At 48.0% G+C, this 20,520-nt stretch overlaps 1 protein-coding gene and 1 pseudogene across 1 annotated transcript; one reads left to right on the top strand and one right to left on the bottom strand.

Moving 5' to 3' along the window:
- Positions 1–1,195: 1,195 nt before the first annotated feature.
- On the bottom strand, positions 1,196–8,423 carry ACP7 (acid phosphatase 7, tartrate resistant (putative)). The gene is given in 12 exon segments (XM_027079258.1): positions 1,196–1,747; positions 1,866–1,933; positions 2,026–2,083; positions 2,175–2,282; positions 2,366–2,417; positions 2,420–2,479; positions 2,578–2,640; positions 4,055–4,237; positions 4,545–4,587; positions 4,589–4,672; positions 4,674–4,753; positions 8,220–8,423. Coding segments are annotated over 12 exon segments (1,035 nt in total). The 5' UTR covers positions 8,341–8,423; the 3' UTR covers positions 1,196–1,632.
- Positions 8,424–9,436: 1,013 nt separating this feature from the next.
- Positions 9,437–20,321, top strand: LOC113606236 (F-box only protein 27 pseudogene; annotated as a pseudogene).
- Positions 20,322–20,520: the final 199 nt, after the last annotated feature.

Here is a 20,520-nt window from a genome sequence, read left to right as displayed (position 1 = left end):
AAAATTTAAAATGAAAGAAAAAAGCTAATCTGCACTGATTAAGGTCAGAATAGTGATCACCTACACCTATGAGGAGCCACCTGCACTGATAACATTCTATTTCCTGCTGCAGGTGGTGGCCGCACAGGGGTGGCAATGCCAGGGCCGAGCCCTCGGAGATTCTGGTGTTTGTTCTGGGGTTGGGCCCAGGCATTGGAGTTTTAAAACCTCCCCAGGTAATTCTAACGTGCACCAAGGCTGAGAACTGCTAGGGTGTGAAGCATGATCCAAGCTGTTTTTAAAAAGTGGGTGATGCCGTAACACATCTCCATTGAGACAATGACTCATTTGCATACATGGAAAATGTTCTCAAATGCCACCCGAGATGTAACCATTGAGAGTGGGACTAAGAAGGGTGCGGAGAGTTTTACCTCCTGCCCTCTGTTCTGTTTGAATTTTTATCATGAGAGGTTCTTACTGTGATCTCACTAATTTGTAAGAAACAGCTTAAAAAATAAGCCCTTGCTTCTTGTGGAAGTGACTGATTCCAAGGCTCGGCGGGTGGGGGTAGGGGGACAGAAGATGATCCTGGAGCACCCTGTAGTGCCAAAAAGTAAGGGAGAGCCCACAAAACGACAGGGACACATCGAAAGGACACGGCCTGATCTGAAGAGTTCCCAGCGGCCAAAGTTAGAGCGATCTAGGCAGCAGCATAAACGGCAGGAGTACTGGATTAGAGCCCACGGGAGAAGACAATTACCCATGAGCCCATACTAGTATAAATCCATAACTAACTAACCAAAGAAATGGGGCAGAAGGGACAACTCTTCCTCATGGGAGGATGCTAACTAATAAACCGAGGAGGAATGAGGGAAACAGAAGATCCCCAGTAGAACATCCCAGTGATCACTGTAACAGACAAGACCCACTGATGGGTTCAAAAATTAGCAGGTGAAAGCTGGAGGAGAAACAGGACATTTGCAGGGTCTAAAAGCATCTCCCCCAAGATGTTTATCAACTAAAAAGGGAAATACAACAACTTTACAGAGCAAGAACCCAGCAGACACTTCCTTAAACAGGTGATTCAGAGAAATCCCTCCAGGAATGAGACACAGTGAGGACAGGGACCCCCCCGGTATGGCCCGCTGAGAAGGACAGACCATCATTTGTGACTGTGTGGTCCCAAATGCATAACCCGAATCTTGGCAGGAGAAAATATCAGACAAACCCAGATCCAGGGGCATTCTGAAAAAAAACAACTGACCTGAATGAAAGACAAGGGAAGAGGGAGGAACCATCACAGTTTGGAGGAGACTAAGGAGACACAGTAACTAAATACAGTGTGGGATCCTGAAACAGAAAAAGGTCATTGGTGGGAAAGCTGGTGCAATGTGAATGAAGTCTGGAGTCCAGTTACAATGCTAATAATAAGCCCTCTGCCCTGGATCCATCCAGTAGACCTGGGCAAGCACCCCCTGCCCCCGCCACTTATTGATCCTACGATTCTGAAGGAGTATTTTACTGTCTGAGCCTCTGTTTCCACATCTGTGCAATGGGCATGCTATTGATACTAGGTGCATCTAACCACCTAAGAGATAGCAGCTGTATGAAGGATGAGGCACCCAGGCTGGTACAAGTGCAGCCCTCAATAGATCAGAGGCCAAAGCAGCGCCCCCCCTCCCCCCACCCTGCTCGTGGCAGATCCGGTGATGATGCGGACGGGGACACAAGGGTGGGTGTTGGGCATCTCTCGGCTGCCATTAAATACCTGGAGAAGGGACAAAGGGGAGGGGCCTGTCATACCCAGCCAGGCCCCGCGGTTCTGACCTTGAGAGGGTGGTCCACTGACACCAGCCACATGGCTCTCAGCCCACCCCAGGCCTCACATGGTAGTTGTAAATTGGCCACAGGCATTCATAGGAGCGTTCGTGAGCCCACAGCTGCAGGTCCACCCCTGATACAAAGCAAGAGGGGGGTCAGGTCCCTGAATCCAGGAGAGATGGGGGGTGGGGCCTGGGGCTGGGGGAGTCCCCTGGGGTCACTCACCGTATTTATAGAAAAGATCTTCCAACTCATAGAGCTTGCCGAGGAGGCCTCTGCAAACCTGGGCCGGATGAGCAAGGAGGTGAGGGGTGACTCGGGCCAACCCCCCAACCTGGATTTCAGCACCTTTTCCCCAGGGAGGGGGTCCTCACCTTGCTTTCATGCCAGGTGCAGTCATCCCAATCAGTACTGGAACAGTTCATGGGCCGGTGACCCATGGTAATGACCCACGGCAGGGCTGCTGGGTTCTTATTGGCTTTCTGCAGAGAAGGGCGCAGTGTGAGGGGCAGGGGTTGCAGGAGGGGGAGGCGAGGCAGGTCCAAGGGGGACATTCACAGGTTACCTGGAGGTCGCTCTCCAGCCAGCGAAACTGTCTCTCTACCAGGTGGCGCCGTAATGGAGAAAGAAATATACCTCGGTGGAGAAGGAAATGATGTGTATCGGGCCCAGATCCCAGCTGGAAGGGTCAAAGGGCAGGGGTCAAATATGGGGTCTCTCCTGCATCTCCCATCCTTCAGGGGAGGGAGGCCAGTCCCCCAGCTCCCCCCAGGTTACCTGTACCACAGGCCTTCACCGTCCCCTGGCATGATGAAGCGAGCTTTATAGTTGGAGAAGTTGCTGGATAAAAGGAAGTAAAACGGTGGGGGGAGGGTCTGGGTGCCCCCGCCCACCCCCACCTCCCACTGTCAGGCCAGGCCTGGCTCCCAGCCCAGCCCTCATCTCCTTTCCTCTCACTTCCACAAATGAGCTGCTGCAGTACGAGAGACTAAGTTGAGACGCTAGGAAGTCTTTGGCCAGGCCCTTGCCCACCCTGAAGCCCTCAGGCCTCCCTAGCGGTCTTCGTGATTCCCAGGACACGCATGTATGGCAGGCTGGCGGCCACAGGTTCAATGAGATTCATGAACTTGTCCCTGACGTGAGCGTTGCCCTGAACCATGTTGTAGAAAAAGTCTCCTGGGGGGTGGAGGAGAGAATGAGGACCCAGACCTGGCTCTGCTTTCTCCAGATTCGAGAGACCTGGTTGGTCACGTGCGGGCTGTGCACCTGGTCGCCCCCACTGTGAGGCGTCCTGGTTCTCCGATCCCTACCTCACACCCACGCGCATGTGCGCTTGGAACCATTTCCTGAGCCTCTGGTCCCCGAGGGCCCCTGCAGGACCTTGCCGGTCTCCTGTGCTCTGAGCACACCAGCCGCCATCTCACCCCTTCTCAGAGTAGTAACAACGTTAAGACTGACATAGTCTGGGAACTTCCCTGGTGATCCAGTGGTTTAAGACTCGGTGCTTCCACTGCAGGGGGCACAAGTTCAATACCTGGTCAGGGAACTAAGATCCTGCATGCCCCTCGGAGGGGCCAAAATAAACAAATAAAAAAATATATAAGGGTGAATTAAAAAAAAAAAGACTGACGTAGTCTAGTCAGGTACCAGGCACATTTTCAGATGCTTTACATGCTCGATCACCTGAATCTTCAAAACACCCTCTGAGGTGGATGTTATTATCATCCCCGTTTCAGATGGGGAAACTGAGGCCCAGAGGGGTTAAGTGCTCGTTTAAGGTCACAGAGCTGGTTAGTGAGGATCCAGGAATCGAACCCTGGGAGCCTGATTCCAGAGTCTACTATGGCTTTGAACTATATCGGCCCCAATCTCCATCTCCCATCTGGTTCCCGTCCTCTCAAATCACAACAGAAATGATCATGACAACAAACACTTGTGTAGCACTTACAACAGGACAGGCAATATCGACTTATTTAGTCATCACAAGAGCCCTGTGAATTCTAACCTAGTCTTAGCCCTTATAACAATAATACAGAGGAGAAAACCAACGCACATAGCTCGAAGCGTCAGAATTGATTTTAACCTGGGTAGCCTGGTTGACCACAGCACCGTCTCTGTGGCCAGTCTCATCCCCCAGCCTGCAGAGCCACGCTAGCCCCGGCCCAGGTCCCCTCCGCGGTCCTGGCGTTGCCTCCCACCCAAGCTCCCCCTCCCCGACCCCAAACCTCCAGGCGCACCCTGGCCGATGCCTCACCCACATGAAGAACAGCGTCGTACCTGCCCTGCTGGGTGTCACTGCACAGTCAGGGTAGGGCCCTAGGATTGTCAGTCCCTATGTCCCCAAACACAGCCAGACAGGGGCTCCAGTGGGGCCCATTCTTCAGGGCCCTGAAGAGGAACCGACGGCTCCAGCCCTGAGAACTGCCGCAACGGTAAACTGAGGGGAAAGGAAAAGGTCACAGTCGGCTGGGGAGTGGGGTGGGGGGCGCCCCAGGATGTCTCCTTCACCCCCATCCGTCTTCAACTGGTGCGGGGATTGAATGGGTCTGCCCTATGCCCCTTCTGTCCACCTCACCCCAGGTCCCCAGCCTTCCATTTTCATCCCATGGTCTTATACAATAGGCTTGCAGGTAAGCAGAAGGGGTACCAGCCCACCTGAGCCACCTGCCAATAGCAGCTTCTAGCCCACATCCCACTCCTCTTCCCATTCCCCCCTCAACACCTGGGCCCAGGGCCCCTCTCACCATACTGGACCCTGGGCAGCAGCCCCTGCAGTGTGATTCGGTCGGTGTATGTAGAGCTTCCGCCAGAGAACGCCCCCATCCATAAAGGGGCTGAAGGTGCCCTGAGCCCGGAGGGGCAGGGGCCCCCCCTAGCTGCAGCCCGAACAACTGCACTTCCGAGGGGGTTGGGACCCGTGTGGTCCAAGTTACAGTCATGCAGCCTGTCTCACCTGGAGAGAAAGGAAATGGGGGTCGGGCAGTGAGGCCTGGGCAGGGGTAGGGAGGGATGTGCGGAGAGTGAGGGGCAATAACGAGAGACTGAGGGGCTCTTGAACATTTAGTAATTAAGATCACAGGTTCTGCAGCTTTCCAAGTTCAATCCCCGCTCCACCATTTCCAAGCTGTGCTTTCCTTGGGCAAGTCACTTCACCTCTCTGAGCCTCAGTTTCCTTCTCAATAAAATGGAATAATAATAGTATCTTCCCTATAGGGTTCTGTGAGGCTTAGATGAATAAGTAAAAGTAAAGTAATATGTATAGCTGATTCACTTTGTTATAAAGCAGAAACTAACACACCATTGTAAAGCAATTATACTCCAATAAAGATGTAAAAAAATAAAAGTAAAGTACTTGAAACAGTGCCTAGTACAGTCAGGGTTACATGAGCGAATGAATATTATTATTAATATCGTTACTGGGTGCAGGCCTGTTCCGCGTATTTTACACATGACATAGTTTAGGGGTTGTCAACTCAGATGTCTAGAGGCCAGCTAGGTAATACACATGGGGACAAGGGCCAGCTGTAAGGAGTAAGGCAGCAGGGAGACGTGGAGTATGTTGCAAAGCGTAGAGCCTGCCCTGCCTCAGAGAGGAGCCATCGTTCAGCTCTGGTACCACTCAATCTGTCAACTTCTAGAGCAAATCTTTATACGGTGTTTTTTTTTTTTTTTTTTGCGGTACGTGGGCCTCTCACTGTTGTGGCCTCTCCCGTTGCGGAGCACAGGCTCCGGACACGCAGGCTCAGCGGCCATGGCTCACGCGCCCAGCCGTTCCGCGGCACGTGGGATCCTCCCGGACCGGGGCACGAACCCACGTCCCCTGCATCGGCAGGCGGACTCTCAACCACTGCGCCACCAGGGAAGCCATATACGGTGGTTTTTATAGCCCAAAAGCATGTAAGAGTAGATATACAAACTTTTAAGTGATAGCTCCTAATTCTTAAGTGATAGCTCCTAATTCTTAAGTGATAGCTCCTAATTCTTAAGTGATAGCTCCTAATTCTTAAACGTCAGCAAATCAAGGTTTTAAAAATACCATGTGGTATAGGATGACGTTAAGAGCATGAGCGGGCTTCATATTTATACATTCATATATATATAGAAATATAGGTGTGTACATATGCATATCAACATATCCGCATGTATTGTCAAGCCCTGTTTGTGAGAGGGCCTAGGAGCAGCGACGCCTCAGTAGCACTGAGCACACCTAGTGCTCAGATCTTAGTTTCTAAATACCCATTCTCCAATCAAAGGAACCAGGGCTCCTTGGAGAAGTAGTTGATTCCAGAGATGGGGTAGGAAATATACAAGATGAGTCTGGGATAATTGGTGGTGCCAGAAGGTGAGGCAGTGCTCAGGACACGATGGGAGTGGGGTTGTGGAAAGAACACAGAAGCCAAGCTGGAGGAGTTCTAAAAGACCAAGTCAGAGACAATTTGAGCCACAAAATAAATAGCAATAGTACTGAGTTTAATTCATGGGATAAAATAAATATCCGAGAGTCCATACCAAATAAATAAATAACCAAAACAAACAAACAAATAAATAGAGGGGGCGGGGAGGGATAGCCCTTCCTTACAGTAAAATTCCAATTAGACAGAGAGAGGGAATTAGAAAGTTACAAAATCACAATTAGGCACACCCCATGCTAATAATTGTGGCAGACAAGATTTACCAATGAATGCTAAAATTAGTGCACAAAAGTTTCAGGAGAAAGCTGATTTCCAGCCTTAAGGAATCTTCCCCTCGATATTCATTACAAGGATATTTATACAAAGGAAAGAATAAAAGCTTTACAGTGGAGAAACCCAGCAGGCACCATTTTAACCAAGCAATGAAGGTTCACATTACCAGTGACAGCAATAAGACATGTCAGTGTCATGAACACTCTGATACCATGCACTGAGAAGGGCACTACATCCCACTAGGACAGTCTTGCCAGAAAAATACGTAATTCAATACGTATTCCAATCGTGAGTAAATAGCAGATAACCCCCAAGTGAGGACTGTCCTATAAAAACCAAACAAAATCAGAAAGACAACAGCTCAGTACTCCAAAATGTCAAGATGTTCACGTTAGGAGAAACTGGGTGAGGGGGATATAAGGACTCTGTAATATTTTTTGCAAAATTTCTGTTAAATCTAAAATTAGTACAAAATTTACAGTTTTAAAAACAAATATGACAGGCTTTTGAGCCAGCCTGCCTGGGTTCAAATTCCAGGCTATGTGACCTGCGGTCAGACTCTTCATGTCTTTGAGCCTCAGTTTACTCTTTTGTAAAATGGGAGGAACAATAGTACTTACAGCTTAAGGTCCAATAAGAGGTTAAATGAGTCTTCCATCTGAATCGCTTGTAAGAGTATATTTGTTATTATTATCATTATTGTGTAGGCCAAACAAAGGCCAGCTGTGATCTCACTGGGTTTTCACAGTGAAATGGGTTTTATTTTTGTTCCATTTTACAGAAGCCTCCAGGCAAAGTGCCTTGTCCAAGGTCACTTAGCCAGCAAATGCCAAAGCCAGTTCATTCGTGTGGTTTCAGATTCTCATTGCAACTAACCCTTAAGAAACTACCTTAAAAGTGTCAAGGACACACAAAAGAATAAGGAAAGACTGAGGAATTGTCACAGATAGGAGGAGTAATTAAGGAGACTTAAAGAGATATAAACCAATGCCTCTCCTCACTATATTCCCTTTCTTTTTTAAAGTGTAGTTATTTTTCATGAAAAATGTCATCTACCTTACTAATGAATGGGTTTATTATTGCTCATTTTTAATGATTGAATCAATATTTTTAAATGCCTCCGTTTTAGTTTCTGTTATGGCAACTATTATGGACGTAACTCACATAAACTGAAGCTCTCTAAGGTTCTTATAATTTTTTTAGCTGTGCCAAAGCGTCCTGAGACAAAAACGTGTGAGAAGCACCGCCACACGCCAAGTTCCCTTTTGCTGCTTCACAGCTGATATTTCACTTACTCGTCACTCTGAGCTCACACTAATATCACCCCATTGTCCAGACGAGGAGACTGAGGCCAGAGAGGTTAAGTCACTTGCCCAAGTTTACACGGCAGGTAAGCAGCAAAGCTGGGGTTAAAACCCAGGAAGTCTGGGTGCAGAGGGTCCAGAGTCCAAGGTCCTACTACCTCCTTGCACCTCCACCAGAAGATCAAGGACCAGGAGGGAGCTTTGTGGGAACACCGCAATGAGCGAGGACGACAGCAGCCCCCTTAGGAGAGCGCTTACTATAGGCTGGGCTCCAGAGTCATTTCCCACACAGCCAGATGCGCCACTGCTTATAATCTCCATTTAACAGAGGTGGACACGTGAGGCTCAGAGAGAACCACCAGCCTAGAAATCAGTGTGGGATTCCTGAGCCTCACTGGGAAATGCCCAGGGAGAGGTCGCAGACACTCACCTGGGTAGGACAGGTGGACTTGCTCAGGGGCAGCGCTGGGAGCCTTTGGGGACCCCTGGACTCCCAGGGAGAAACAGAGGAGCGGACAGCAGCAGGACCAGCAGGGACGAGGGGAGCACATGGTAGAGGGCAGGGGGGAAGCAGAAAGGGGAAGGGGAAGGGTCTAACGTGTATGAGATCCCTTCAGAACAGCAGGAGCGGCTGGGGAGGATGGGGAAAGAAGGGGGATCAGGCAAGATCACACGGAGGGAGGGAGGACGGCAGGGAGGTCTTCACAGGGACGGTTATCCAGATGCTGGAGAAAAACAAAAACAGTCATCACTACTGAGAGGCGAATGCCCTCTGAGCCTCGCTGGCTGCTAAGCATTTTACATAGATTAACTCATGGGAGCCTGACGACATTCCTCTGTGTGGTGGCCACTGCTCATCAGCCCCATGTCACAGATGACGGAGCTGATCAACGGAGTGACTCAGTTGCGTGGCTCAGGTGTGATGGAGCGGGGATTGGAACCCAGGGGTCCTGGCTCCAGAGCCCTTGCTCTTACCCACCGCTCACTCTCAATGCAAGAGGCTTGGGAGTGGGGCTGGGGGGTCTCAGTGTAGGAAGTTGCCTTTGGCAACCCCATCCCCAGCATTCCACCCTGCCCTCAGAGACCTCATCACCCTCTACTCCATCCTCCAACCTTCCATTTCCATCATAGTAACCTCAATCCCCCCACTCCATCCCCAGACCGCCCAAGAATTCCGTCCCACCTGGAGCAGCCCCGTCCTCCTTGCCCCTTACCCAGCATCCCATTCTGCCTTCAGTGACCCCAATTCCTCCCCATCTCCACCTGTCTCCCCTGACCCTGCACCTGTATACCCACCCTCCTCCTCCCCAGCCCTTCCCTTCCCGCTCCAGTTCGGTCTCCAGCCCATCGAGGACCTGCCTGCCTGCCTGCCGGGGCAGAGCCAGGCCGGGACTGTCAATCTGGGGGCCGGGAGCTGGGCCTGGAGGTTCCCCCCAGGTCCCTGGCTCACCCGCTGGGGCTCCAACTCCCAGCATGCGCGTCTCGGGGCACCAGTGGGACAGCGGTATTTTATGAGTTTGTAGGCGCTGAGACATCCCGCCGCCCACAGCTATCCCAGCCCCGGAAGAGCCTGCCTTCTCCAGGTGACGGCCTCCCCAGACAGCTGGCGCCCCGGGTTCCACAGGTCCGGCTGGTCTTGGGCGGCCCATGCCCACGCGCCCACCTCCCCCCGCCCCCGCCTCCCCGGGCTGGGCGGGGGAAGGGGACCTAGGTAAATTTGATAAGCTGCTGCCGCCACCTCCAAGCCGGCCTCCAGGTGAGCACCCGGACAGGAGGTCTTTGCTCGTCCCCCAGGAGCCCCATCCCGCAGCTACGGAGCCCCCAGGGCACTGACACCGGTCCCCAGCTCTGGCCCTGCCGGATCCTGAGGTACCCAGGTGTGCTGGCACCTGCGCCTGCGACCGAGGTGAGTGTGGGGAGATTCTCCCATCCCTTCCCGCGGCGCCGGCTTTGTATTCTTGGCAGTTCCTTCCGCCTTCCTCACTCTGCAAGCTTAGTCCACGCCGGTTCCTCCTCAGGCCCCCGGGCATGCTGAAAACAGAAAATCAAAGTCCACCGAACGACGGTGCTGCTTCTGAGTCGTGCGCCCGAGGCCGGTTACTCGACCCCGCTGGGTCTTGGTTCCTTCACCTGTGAAATGAGGGTGATAACAGTATGGACACTATGGGCTACTGTGAGGATTAAACCAGTTGACACATGAAATTTCACGCTGAGAACAGGGACTGGCCCAGAGTAAGGGCTGGATAAGAATCCGCTGTTATTTTTATTATTATTAATGCATGAGTTCCAGAAATTGCCCTGGGGTCTAGGTGGGAGCAAGTGAGTATTTTCTCTGTAAACCTTTGTGAGCTGTTTGAAGGTTGTGAGTGGCTTGCTGCAAAATACCCTTGGGTATTTTCCCAGAGCAGCAGGAAAAGTCAGAGGGTCCAGGTTTTAGTTGTTTCGTCTTCCTGTCTGCAGATCAAATGACTCCACAATTTGGCTTTGTCAAGTCAGGTATAGCAGTGTCTGCTGATTGGGAACACTGATTCCATAGACTGACACTGAGGGTGTAGGGGTGGTTCAAGATGGGCTTTTGCACTGTTTGGACTTTTTTCCCCCACCTTCTGGAGTCTCCATTACAGCTTAAAATGTAATAAAAAGCAACTCTCTTGGCCATATTCAAATACCCTCAAGACCCTGCTCACCCTCAGCAATTTTAACTTCCCCTTAGTTCTCGTTTTTCTGGTGGTCTTCCAGGAGCTGTGGTTACGAACGTTGTTTTTGTTAAAGTCACCTGTGGCAGGCTGGTGAAGCCCTTCTCCAAATCATGTTTTAACATGCATTAAAAAGAAAAAAAAAAAACACAGGATACAAAAGAAACGGATGCTATTGAATTACAGATACACGATTTTTTTTGGATATGTAATACAGTAATATATGTACTTCTTTATCAGTGCATTAAACTTCAAGATGTAGGGACAGGTCCAAAATTATAGTAATATAGAAACTTTGTTGAGTGTATAGACTATGTTTGAGAGTCTTGCGACGACTACAGTGGGGTTGGAAAACAACTGTTAATTTCTTCTCATGACAAAGCCAGAAATCTGCTAACTGTCCTGTGGTTGGCCCTTCCAACACTCGCCCCCACCCCCCATGGCAGAAGCACCTGGTAAATTTCAATTACAGCAACAGTTTATGAACACTACTCTCTTAAAAATTTTTGAGGACCCCAAAGAGCTTTGGTATGTGTGGGTTATATCTTTTAATACTTAGCATGTAAGAAAATAAAACTGGGAAGTGTTTTTTTCTTTTTTCTTTTTTTTTTGGCTGTGCTGCGCAGCTTGTGGAATCGTAGTTCCCCGACCAGGGATTGAACCTGGGCCCTCGGCAGTGAAAGCACTGAGTCCTAATCACTGGACCACCAGGGAATTCCCAAAATTAGGAAGGTAGGCCTTGTTACCATCCCAGTTTACAAAATGAGAAAAAAAGCTTGGGGAGGGCAGCAGCCTGCCCAAAGTCACACAGCTGAACCCCGGTCCACAGGAAGGAGGCTCCTGAGCCCGCCTCTAACCTGCTGTGCGGGGCATCTGAGCAGGGCAGTGACGGGAGGGAACCAGTCTCAGCCAGGAGCTGGCTCTTGGGGGGCAGGTGGAGGCAGGTGCCCTGAGCCCCAGGTCCTTCTCCACCAGCAGTCCCTGAACTTGGCATGGAGCCTAGGGGAACCGTTGGCATCAGTTCTGAAGCCGAGACTGCCAGGTCTCAAACCTTAGCTGGGACAAACCAAACACTCCATACCTGCCCCCTCCCTCCAATGGCACTCCCCACCCCAAGCCACCATCCTGGGAAGGCACACGCTTTGGGTTACGTTCTCCTTTTTCTCCATATGTTTGGCCCACAATTATTATTTTTTAAAAATCTTTTTAAAAAATTAATTATTTATGTTTGGCTGCGTTGGGTCTTCGTTGCTGCACGCGGGCTTTCTCTAGTTGAGGTGAGGGGGGTTACTCTTCGTTGCGGTGCACGGGCTTCTCATTGCGGTGGCTTCTCTTGTTGCAGAGCACGGGCTCTAGAGCGCAGGCTCGGTAGTTGTGGCACATGGGCTTAGTTGCTCCACCGCATGTGGGATCTTCCTGGACCAGGGCTCGAACCCACGTCCCCTGCATTGGGGGGTGGATTCCTAACCACTGTGCCACCAAGGAAGTACCTGGCCCACAATTATCATATAGCATTTTTTAAATGTGTTTTTAAGTTTTATGGAAATGATATATTGTACTCACCAACCCACAGCTTCATGTTTGCCCTGAGGCTGTGCTTTTGGATTAGTCCATATTGTTACCTGGAGATCTTGTCCTCTTGTGTGTCAATACTTAACTCTTCTTTAATGCCCTTCAATAAAGTTTTATAAATTTTTCATAAAATATTGCATATCTTTTGCTGGATTTATTCTGAGCCACCTTAAGATTTTGTAAATCGAATTAAAAAATTTTTTTAATAAAAAATATTCTTGAATAGTCAAATTTCACCATCTTAACCATCTTTGAGTTTAATAACGTTAAGTACATTCACATTGTTGTGTAACCCAGCTCCAGAACTCTTTTCAACTTGTACAATTGAAACTCTGGACCCATTAATCAGTCTCCCCACTGCAACCCCCAGCAACCACCATTCTACTTGGCCTCTATGCGTTTCCCTACTCTAAGAACCTTATATAAGTGGAATCGTACGGTTTTTGTCTCTTTGTGCCTGGCTTATTTCTCTTAGAGAAATGTCCTCAAGGTCCATGTTGCAGCATGTAGCGGAATTTCTTTCCTTTTTAAGGCTGAATAATATTCCACTGTGTGTAAACACCACATTCTGTTTATCCAGTCATCTGTCGAGGGACACGTGGGTTACTTCTGCCTTTTGGCCGTTGTGAATAATTCTGTGAACATGAGTGTACAACTATCTCTTCAAGACCTTGCTTTCAGTTCTCTTGGGTATATACTCAGAAGTGGAATTGCTGCATCACATATGGAATTTAATTTTTTTTAACTTTGAACTTTAACACACACACACACAAGGAGAGAAAATGGCATGATCAGACCTCATGTCCTCATTGCCCAGATTCAACAGTTACCAGCTTGGGGCCAATCTCATTTTTTGTTTGTATATTTGTTTTGCCTTTTTATTGAAGTATAATGTACACACAGAGAGTGTAACTCGACTCCGTCTATAACCAGCCACAGACTGAGAAAAGGCATTTGCTCCTTTTCGTCTGGTGTATTTCCCTTATCCATAGCCTTCTAAAGTCCATCCATGTTGTTGCACATGGCTGTAGCTTACTCTACAGGAGCCCTCCAGAAGAGAGCCTTTTCTGAAATAACCATCACACAAGGTGGAAGTCCCTTTGCTACTGAGTCTAATTTAGTTTTGAAGCATAAAAGCAAGTCATCTGGGAATTTCCTGGCAGTCCAGTGGTTAGGACTTGGCGCTTTCACTGCGGGGCCCCGGGTTTGATCCCCGGTCAGGGAAGATCCTGAAAGCCGCACTGCATGGCCAAATAAATAAATAAAGCAAAAACCTTAAAAAAAAAAAAAAAAGCGAGTCATCTACCAGCATTTTTGTAAAAGCATCAGTGTAAGACAATAATTGTCTATATATGCAAAAGACTGAAAAAGAAATTTGTTGTGACTTACAACTTTTTAAGATAACAGCTAAAACGATGACTGACATCATACCAGGACACTTCAAATTTTAAGAACTTCATGTAATTTCTAGAACATTTATATTAATAATATTTACCTTTACAATGTAACTTAAGATTTATTATTACTCATTTGGCATTGTTTCCCAGGTCATTTAATATACCAAATATACCTAACTAGTTTCATACCTCTCTTTGGGATGTTCAGGGGCCCTCACTGAAGCATCCCAGAGTTAGCTGGAGGTCAAAAGAACTTCATTTAGAATTTGATTTGAGAAAGTTTGTCAAAGACATCAAAATGTTTTAAATTTGGTCAAATAGTATCAGAAGTCACTGTGAGGCAATACTGATACATATAACCAAAATGACGATAAAAGATCTCAAAGGCAAGCGCAGGAAGTCACTGGTAAAGAAACTCTACAATCTCTTATCAAAAGCAGAACCATATTTCAAGAAAACTTTGTCCTCTCAACAGAGAAAAAACCAAATTCTAGTTTTACATCATTTTACCTTTAATATTAAAATTCATTTATTTAATTAAATTAAATCGAAACTTAATCTTGATCATGCATAAAACTCTCTTCTCAGTATTCCCTTTTAAAAATTAATTTCTAGAAATATATGCCATTTCATAGTACAATCTTTCAATAAAGCACAAAATATATCTATTAATAGTTTCAAACATATTTAGTCTCTCTGTAATAAGAGGTCAAGAGTAGGTAAACAGAGGCCTCTTTAGCAATTAATGTTTTAGTATTTTATCTTATTAAAAATGATCTAGACATTCAATGAATTTCCAACATTTGATTTGAGTTAGCAGAACTCTAAAGTTTCAAACTGCCAAAAATCTGGAGAAACTGTTTGCAGGTAGACATACAATAAAACATATTATTCTTAAAGCATCACCCAAAAGCTTTTATCCCATTTATCTCTATTTAATTACTTGTGAAAATAACATCATACCATTAATTATCTTGTTGACAAATTTTATAACATAAATAACACGAGCTTATTGACTTTCAGTAACCCTAGGTACAATAAAAGTATTATACTTAATTAATGTTGATGACTCTAAAGACATGTCTATATTAGTTAAACCATCAGTTTAAACTTGTTTTTAGTCATTAAAGATTAATTCTAGATCATGTGATCCTTTAAAAATTTGGGTTAGTTTTTTTTTTTTTTTTTTTTTTTGCGGTACACGGGCCTCTCACTGTGTGGCCTCTCCCGTTGCGGAGCACAGGCTCCGGATGCGCAGGCTCACCGGCCATGGCTCATGGGCCCAGCCGCTCCGCAGCATGTGGGATCTTCCCGGACCGGGGCACGAACCCGCGTCCCCTGCATCGGCAGGCGGACTCCCAACCACTGCGCCACCAGGGAAGCCCAGCGCTTGCTTTTAAGTCCGTTAAACAGAGCTCTTTTACAAATTAATTTTGATAACACCGTCTGGAGGTAGGGACATAGCATATTTACAACATACACACAGACACGGATACATCCAGACAGACACAGAGACCTCATAATTTTCCTGCTTGAACTTAAAAAGCCTCTTTCCCTTCTTTTCCTTCCTTTCAGTTTTACGTTCTACTAACTGAGCTAAGGCTGTATTCTCAGATGATGTGGGCTGTGTTTACATTTCAAGGATGTAATAAACGTTATAACTTCAAGCTTTCTCCTAGGAATACTTTTTTTCTTTAACTGGCTCCACCTCACAGCATGCGGGATCTTTGAACCTATGCCCCCAAGCAGTGGGAGTGTGGAGTCTTAACCACTGGACCAACAGGGAAGTCCCTCCTAGGAATACTTTTATTCTCTTGGGGTCAGAACTTTGAAAAGTTTTTTTTTCAAAGTGTTTTTTCAAGCTGACTTTCTCTAAAATGTGAAAAGAATTCCCTCCTGGCCATTTAAGAGTTAAGATAAGTGCATTGGCTTTGTTCCAATTGTACATGAAACCAGGCAGAGTTCCCGCGAGTGGCTGCCCATCCAGGAGCTGTTTGGCCTTTGAGGCATGGTTTCCCATTACTAATTTGGCAGCCTAATTCAGATATGATCTGAACAACTTTCTGAAGGCAGTTGTGATGGAGTGAATGCGTGCTGCTTCTGAGTCTAGTTCACCAAGGGAGTTCTATCCTTGGGTTGGTTTGACTCTCTTACGTGTCTCAGTTTCTCCCTCCAGTGGTCTAAAACTGCCAGGGGTTCTCGGGGCACTACATGATCAGCCTTTATTATGCCCCGATGACAAGCAGAATTTACTTACTGATTGTAGTGGGATCCTCTGTGGGACTGCTACAGGTCACGAGGATTGATCCTCAGACACTTCCCCTAGGTTCTCAGTCACCTCAGACCACCTCGTGGCCAGAAGGAGCAGTTGTCCCTTTTCCTTCAGAGCTGTGCAGGCTCAGTCTCTCATTTCACTAGCAGACAGTTTGTTCAGACCATATACACATAATCTTCCCAATTTAAGCCAAATTTTAAAAAAGGACAAGACAACCCAATTCGCTCCAGATTTCCCCCTAGGTCCTTGCCTAGGAAATGTACCTGAACCCCTTCAGGACTCCAAGTCCCAAGAAAAAGAGATAAATTTCAGGAGTAAAATTCAGGACAGCATTTAAGCAATGATGTCCGGATATCAGGAGAACTTGGAGAAGCACCTGAGGAATACCAAGAAGCTGGTGGGGCTCAAAGTTTCAGGGTGGGGGGCTCCTGGTGTCCTTTGGTGGGTGTCTCTGATATCCTGCAGACTACGCCAAGAAAATGTCGATGAAAATTCAATAAACTCTCAAGTTAAAAAAGAAAAAAAAAAAAGGGAATTTTCTTCAAGCCAAACAGGGTTATAATGCTGGAAGCAGATTCTCAGAAAGCTCTGAGAACTATTCTGCCTGTTAGAAGTCGAAGGTACAGTCATATACATTTTCTCGACAAAGGATTGTACAACAAAATGACATATTTTACATCAAGTTCACCAAGGATACCTAGTCCAGGTAAGAATATACAAAATGAGTAGCAAGTCACCATGACCCCCACAGAGCTGGGAAAGAATTCTATTCTTCAGGAAGGTACATTGTGAACCTTCAGAAGAAAGGGGGAAAAATGATCTTTACAATTGAGCAGGCGCTGCCGTATTTGAGGAGCTCTGGGTGATTGCATAATGCAGGCACACGTTGCATTAGAGAGGGACAGAGGAGGCCCAAAAAAGCACATGGAGAGAATTTTATTTTTAATTTCTCTTGTCCTGCCTCAAAATATACAGTTTATTTCATCACACCACGATCTCACTAACACGGATTTATTGTGATTGTTACTCGTTTCTTCTTGGGGTTTTATTGTTTGTTTGTGTAGCCATATGGCTTATCACAGGACACTAAGTACAGTTCTCTGGGCTATACAGTAGGACTTTGTTGTTTACCCATTCTAGATAAAATAGTTTGCATTTGCTAATCCCAAACTCCCAATCCTTCCCTCCCCCAGCCCCCTCTCCCTTGGCAACCACAAGTCTGTTCTCTATATCTGTGAGTCTGTTTCTACTTCATAGATAAGTTCATTTGTGTCATATTTTAGATTCCACATATAACTGATGTCATATGGTATTTCTCTTTCTCTTTCTGACTTACTTCACTTAGTATGATAATCTCTAGGTCCATCCATGTTGCTGTAAATGGCATTATTTCCTTCTTTTTTATGGCTGAGTAGTATTCCATTGTATATACGTACCACATCTTTATCCTTCATCTGTCCATCTGTGGATGGACATTTAGGTTGGTTCCATGTCTCGGCTATTGTAAATAGTGCTGCAATGAACATTGGGGTGTATGTATCTTTTGGAACTATAGTCTTCTCTGGATATATGCCCAGGAGTGGGATTGCAGGATCATATGGCCACTCTATTTTTAGTTTTTGAGGAAACTTCATAATGTTTTCCATATTGGCTGCACCAATTTACATTCTGCAGCATGGCCAAAAAAAAAAAGTACTGCTATGGGCAGCAGGGTGTGGTTTCTAAGATATGCTTCAAATTGCCTGGAGGAGCAAGTGGGTGGGAGTAGAGATGAAACCAGATTGGTCAGGAGTTAACTGCTGGAGCTCCTTACACTATTGCACTTTGGAATATGTTGGAAAACCTCAATAGTACTAATTTTATCGACAGTGTATGTAACGAAAAGAAATTTGGCCCATGTAATAGTCAATCCGTCTCTCAGAATTCAGGATCTCCCCACCCAGATTGCTTATGGCCCTTTTCCCCTTGCCTGCTCTGTTTCCCAGAACACTGATCACCTACACTACACACTACACAATTTCCATGTCACGTCCACTGCTCATCATGGCCCATGTGAATTACAGTCTGATTTAATGTTTATTCCATCATAAAACTCTGAATCTTTTCTACAATTGTGAAGAGGATGTTGGGGGTTGGCAGATTTTATTTTTAATGATTTCCCCAACAGTATATAACTTGCTTATTCTGTCTCCTGTTTACCACGTCTCTCCCCCTTGAGGGTAAGTTCCATGGGGGCAAAAAACCATGTCTGGTTTTACTTGCTGATACTGAAAAATTATATGTGTAGCACACATTTTATTTTTATTGGGTAGAGTTGGTATACAGATTAAAAGCAAGGATTCTAGATGCAGCCTGGTTAGATTCAAATCCCAGCTCTGTCACCTACTAGCTGTGTGAGCTTGGGCAGGTCACTTGGCCTCAGTTTTCTCACCTGGGAAGTGGGGACATAGCCATACCTATCTCAGGGGGTTGCTACCCTGACTGGTAGTAAGAGGCTCCATGAAGTTTGGCTGGGGTTATTACTGGCTACAGCACTCATTTAGGGAGTCAGATAGAAATGCATTTAGCTCCTGCTGGAGCCTGCTTTCTCCTGTGCAATGATCTCTGAGTTAGTGATGCTGGATCCTTAAATGTGATAGGAATTTTTACAGGAACTAAGGAATATTGTTGCAGCAAAAATAGAAATGAAGTTTTCCCTCCCCTGAGAACAAGGAAAATAAAGGGAACAGTGAACAGGCTAGAGAAGAAACATAACCTGGCCTGAAAGAGTTAGTCATGTTGCAGTGTAAATAGAAGTGAGAGTTTTCTTTCTTCTTCTCCCGAGACCAGGGAAAACAAAGGGAACAGCGAACAGGCTAGAGAAGAAACAAAACCTGGCCGGGAAGAGTTCATCACTCCTTGTTTTACTTCAACTGTCACTAATTTGTAGTAACTAGATTTGTACCTTACAAAGCGAACCTCACACCCTGACACTATGTAATTTACATTCGGCACCTATCACCCCTAACGCTGTGTGAGTTACATCCCACGCCTCTCACTCCCTAACCTTATTATGTCGCGGCACTTATATTCTATACGCCCCTTGTAACAAATCACCTCGTAGAGTTTTTGCATTTCAGAGACAAGGTCAGCAGCCGATAAACGGGAGGCAAACGGACGCAATTACCAGGCTGCCGGACCCCAATTATCGCGCGGCCTGACGCCAGCTCTGTTTCGAAATAATGCAAAGGAAAGGAAGAACGCAAGACCTTCACTACTTTGATCCTTATCATATACCCCGGACTTCGAGCCCCACATATAAAATCTTCTCCGATTCCCAAGGATTCCCACAGTTCTTGAGGCGCTAGCCTGCTGTGTCTTCCCTTGTGCCTGGCCGAAAAATAAAGCTATCCCTCTCTTCCTCCAAAATCCCTGTCTCCGTATTTCTGTTCGGCCTCGGTGCCCACGTAAGCCGATATTTCGGCAACAGCATGAGGCCTCCCGTACGGAGGCCTGACTGGATAGCAGCAGTTGTTCAGCACCAAGGGCTTTACAGCCTGGTTAGGGACACTCCAAGGGGCCACTGGGGCGGACGAAGAGCGAGAGACTCTGCATCCTGGCGTTCCTACTCCCTCCCTCTTCTGCGGATTCTGTGTGGTAGTTTCCTCGGGATTTGAATACAGCCCAAAGGAGAGGGTGTCTGGAGATTACTGGAGGCGGGGACGGGAGGTGCTGGCCTGTAAATTGGCGCGAAGCGGAGGGAGGAGGGTGCAGGTCAGTGAGAAGGGAGTGGCTCTCAGAGACTGGCAGTTAGAGGGAGGATGGGGCCGCAGGGTGGTGCCGGCTATTAAGAAGGGAGGGGCGGGTGAATTAAAAGGGGGGAGGAAGAGATAAGGGCACTTGAAGCAAGGTGATGGCCCACCCAGGAGGAGCGTTGGCTGAGATGCAGGGTAGGAAGGACTCAGGGCTCCGCGCGGCCCCAGAGCCGGTTGGCTGTCCGGGGCTGTGTTTGGGGCGCATGGTGGAGAGGGGAGGGGATGGGAGCCCGGCAAGGATAGGTTGGGAATCTGGGGACTTGAGGACAAGACTGGGGGTGGTGAAGATGGGGAGGCGGCTGACGGGGTTTGGGGGCTGACAGTCTTGGGGTGTGGCTGGCATGGGCGGGGCTGACGGAGGCTGCAGGTCTCTGACATCTTGGCCCTGGTTGTCCCGCAGTCGCAGCGGAGCCTGGCGAGAAGACCTCCTCCAGGGGCCAGCCTGTCGGGGTCCCCTTGCTAGAGCAGGAACCCGAGGAGCCGCTGGGGCTGGGCCAGCTGCCCACGGAGCTGCTGGAGACGGTGCTGAGCCACGTGCCCCCTCACGTGCTGCTCGGGCGCTGCCGCCGGGTGTGCCGGCGCTGGCGCGACCTGGTCGACTGCCAGGCCCTGTGGCTGAGCATCCTGGCCCGGAAACACGCCGCCCTGTGGCCCATCGTCAGCACCTGCCTGCCGGCCGCCGACGACCCCAGGCCCTGCGTCCTGGGCCGCTTCTGCGAGCGCCGACCCATAGGACGCAACCTCCTCCGGAACCCTAGGGGCCTAGGTGGGGAGCCCAGGAAAGGGGTCCTCCTGTGACCCGGTGCGAGGGTGCGGAGGCCTGCGACCGACCTCTAGGGTTTGAAGGGTGGGGCGGCGATGAACCACAGGGGAAACCCCTGGGACTTATACCTGAGCTGACAGGTGGAGGAAGAACTTGGGCACAAATTTTTAATTAATAGATGGCTTCCAGAAACAGCCTATGCTGAGCGGTGGGGACGGCTGCACAAAGGAGGGA

Source organism: Aethalodelphis obliquidens, unplaced genomic scaffold, assembly GCF_003676395.1.
Source record: "Aethalodelphis obliquidens isolate GAN/ISIS:26980383/991018 unplaced genomic scaffold, ASM367639v1 scaffold43, whole genome shotgun sequence".
Taxonomy (NCBI): Eukaryota; Metazoa; Chordata; class Mammalia; order Artiodactyla; family Delphinidae; genus Aethalodelphis; species Aethalodelphis obliquidens.
Note: the sequence above shows the minus strand (reverse complement) of the source record. Positions and strands in the feature narration are given on the sequence as shown.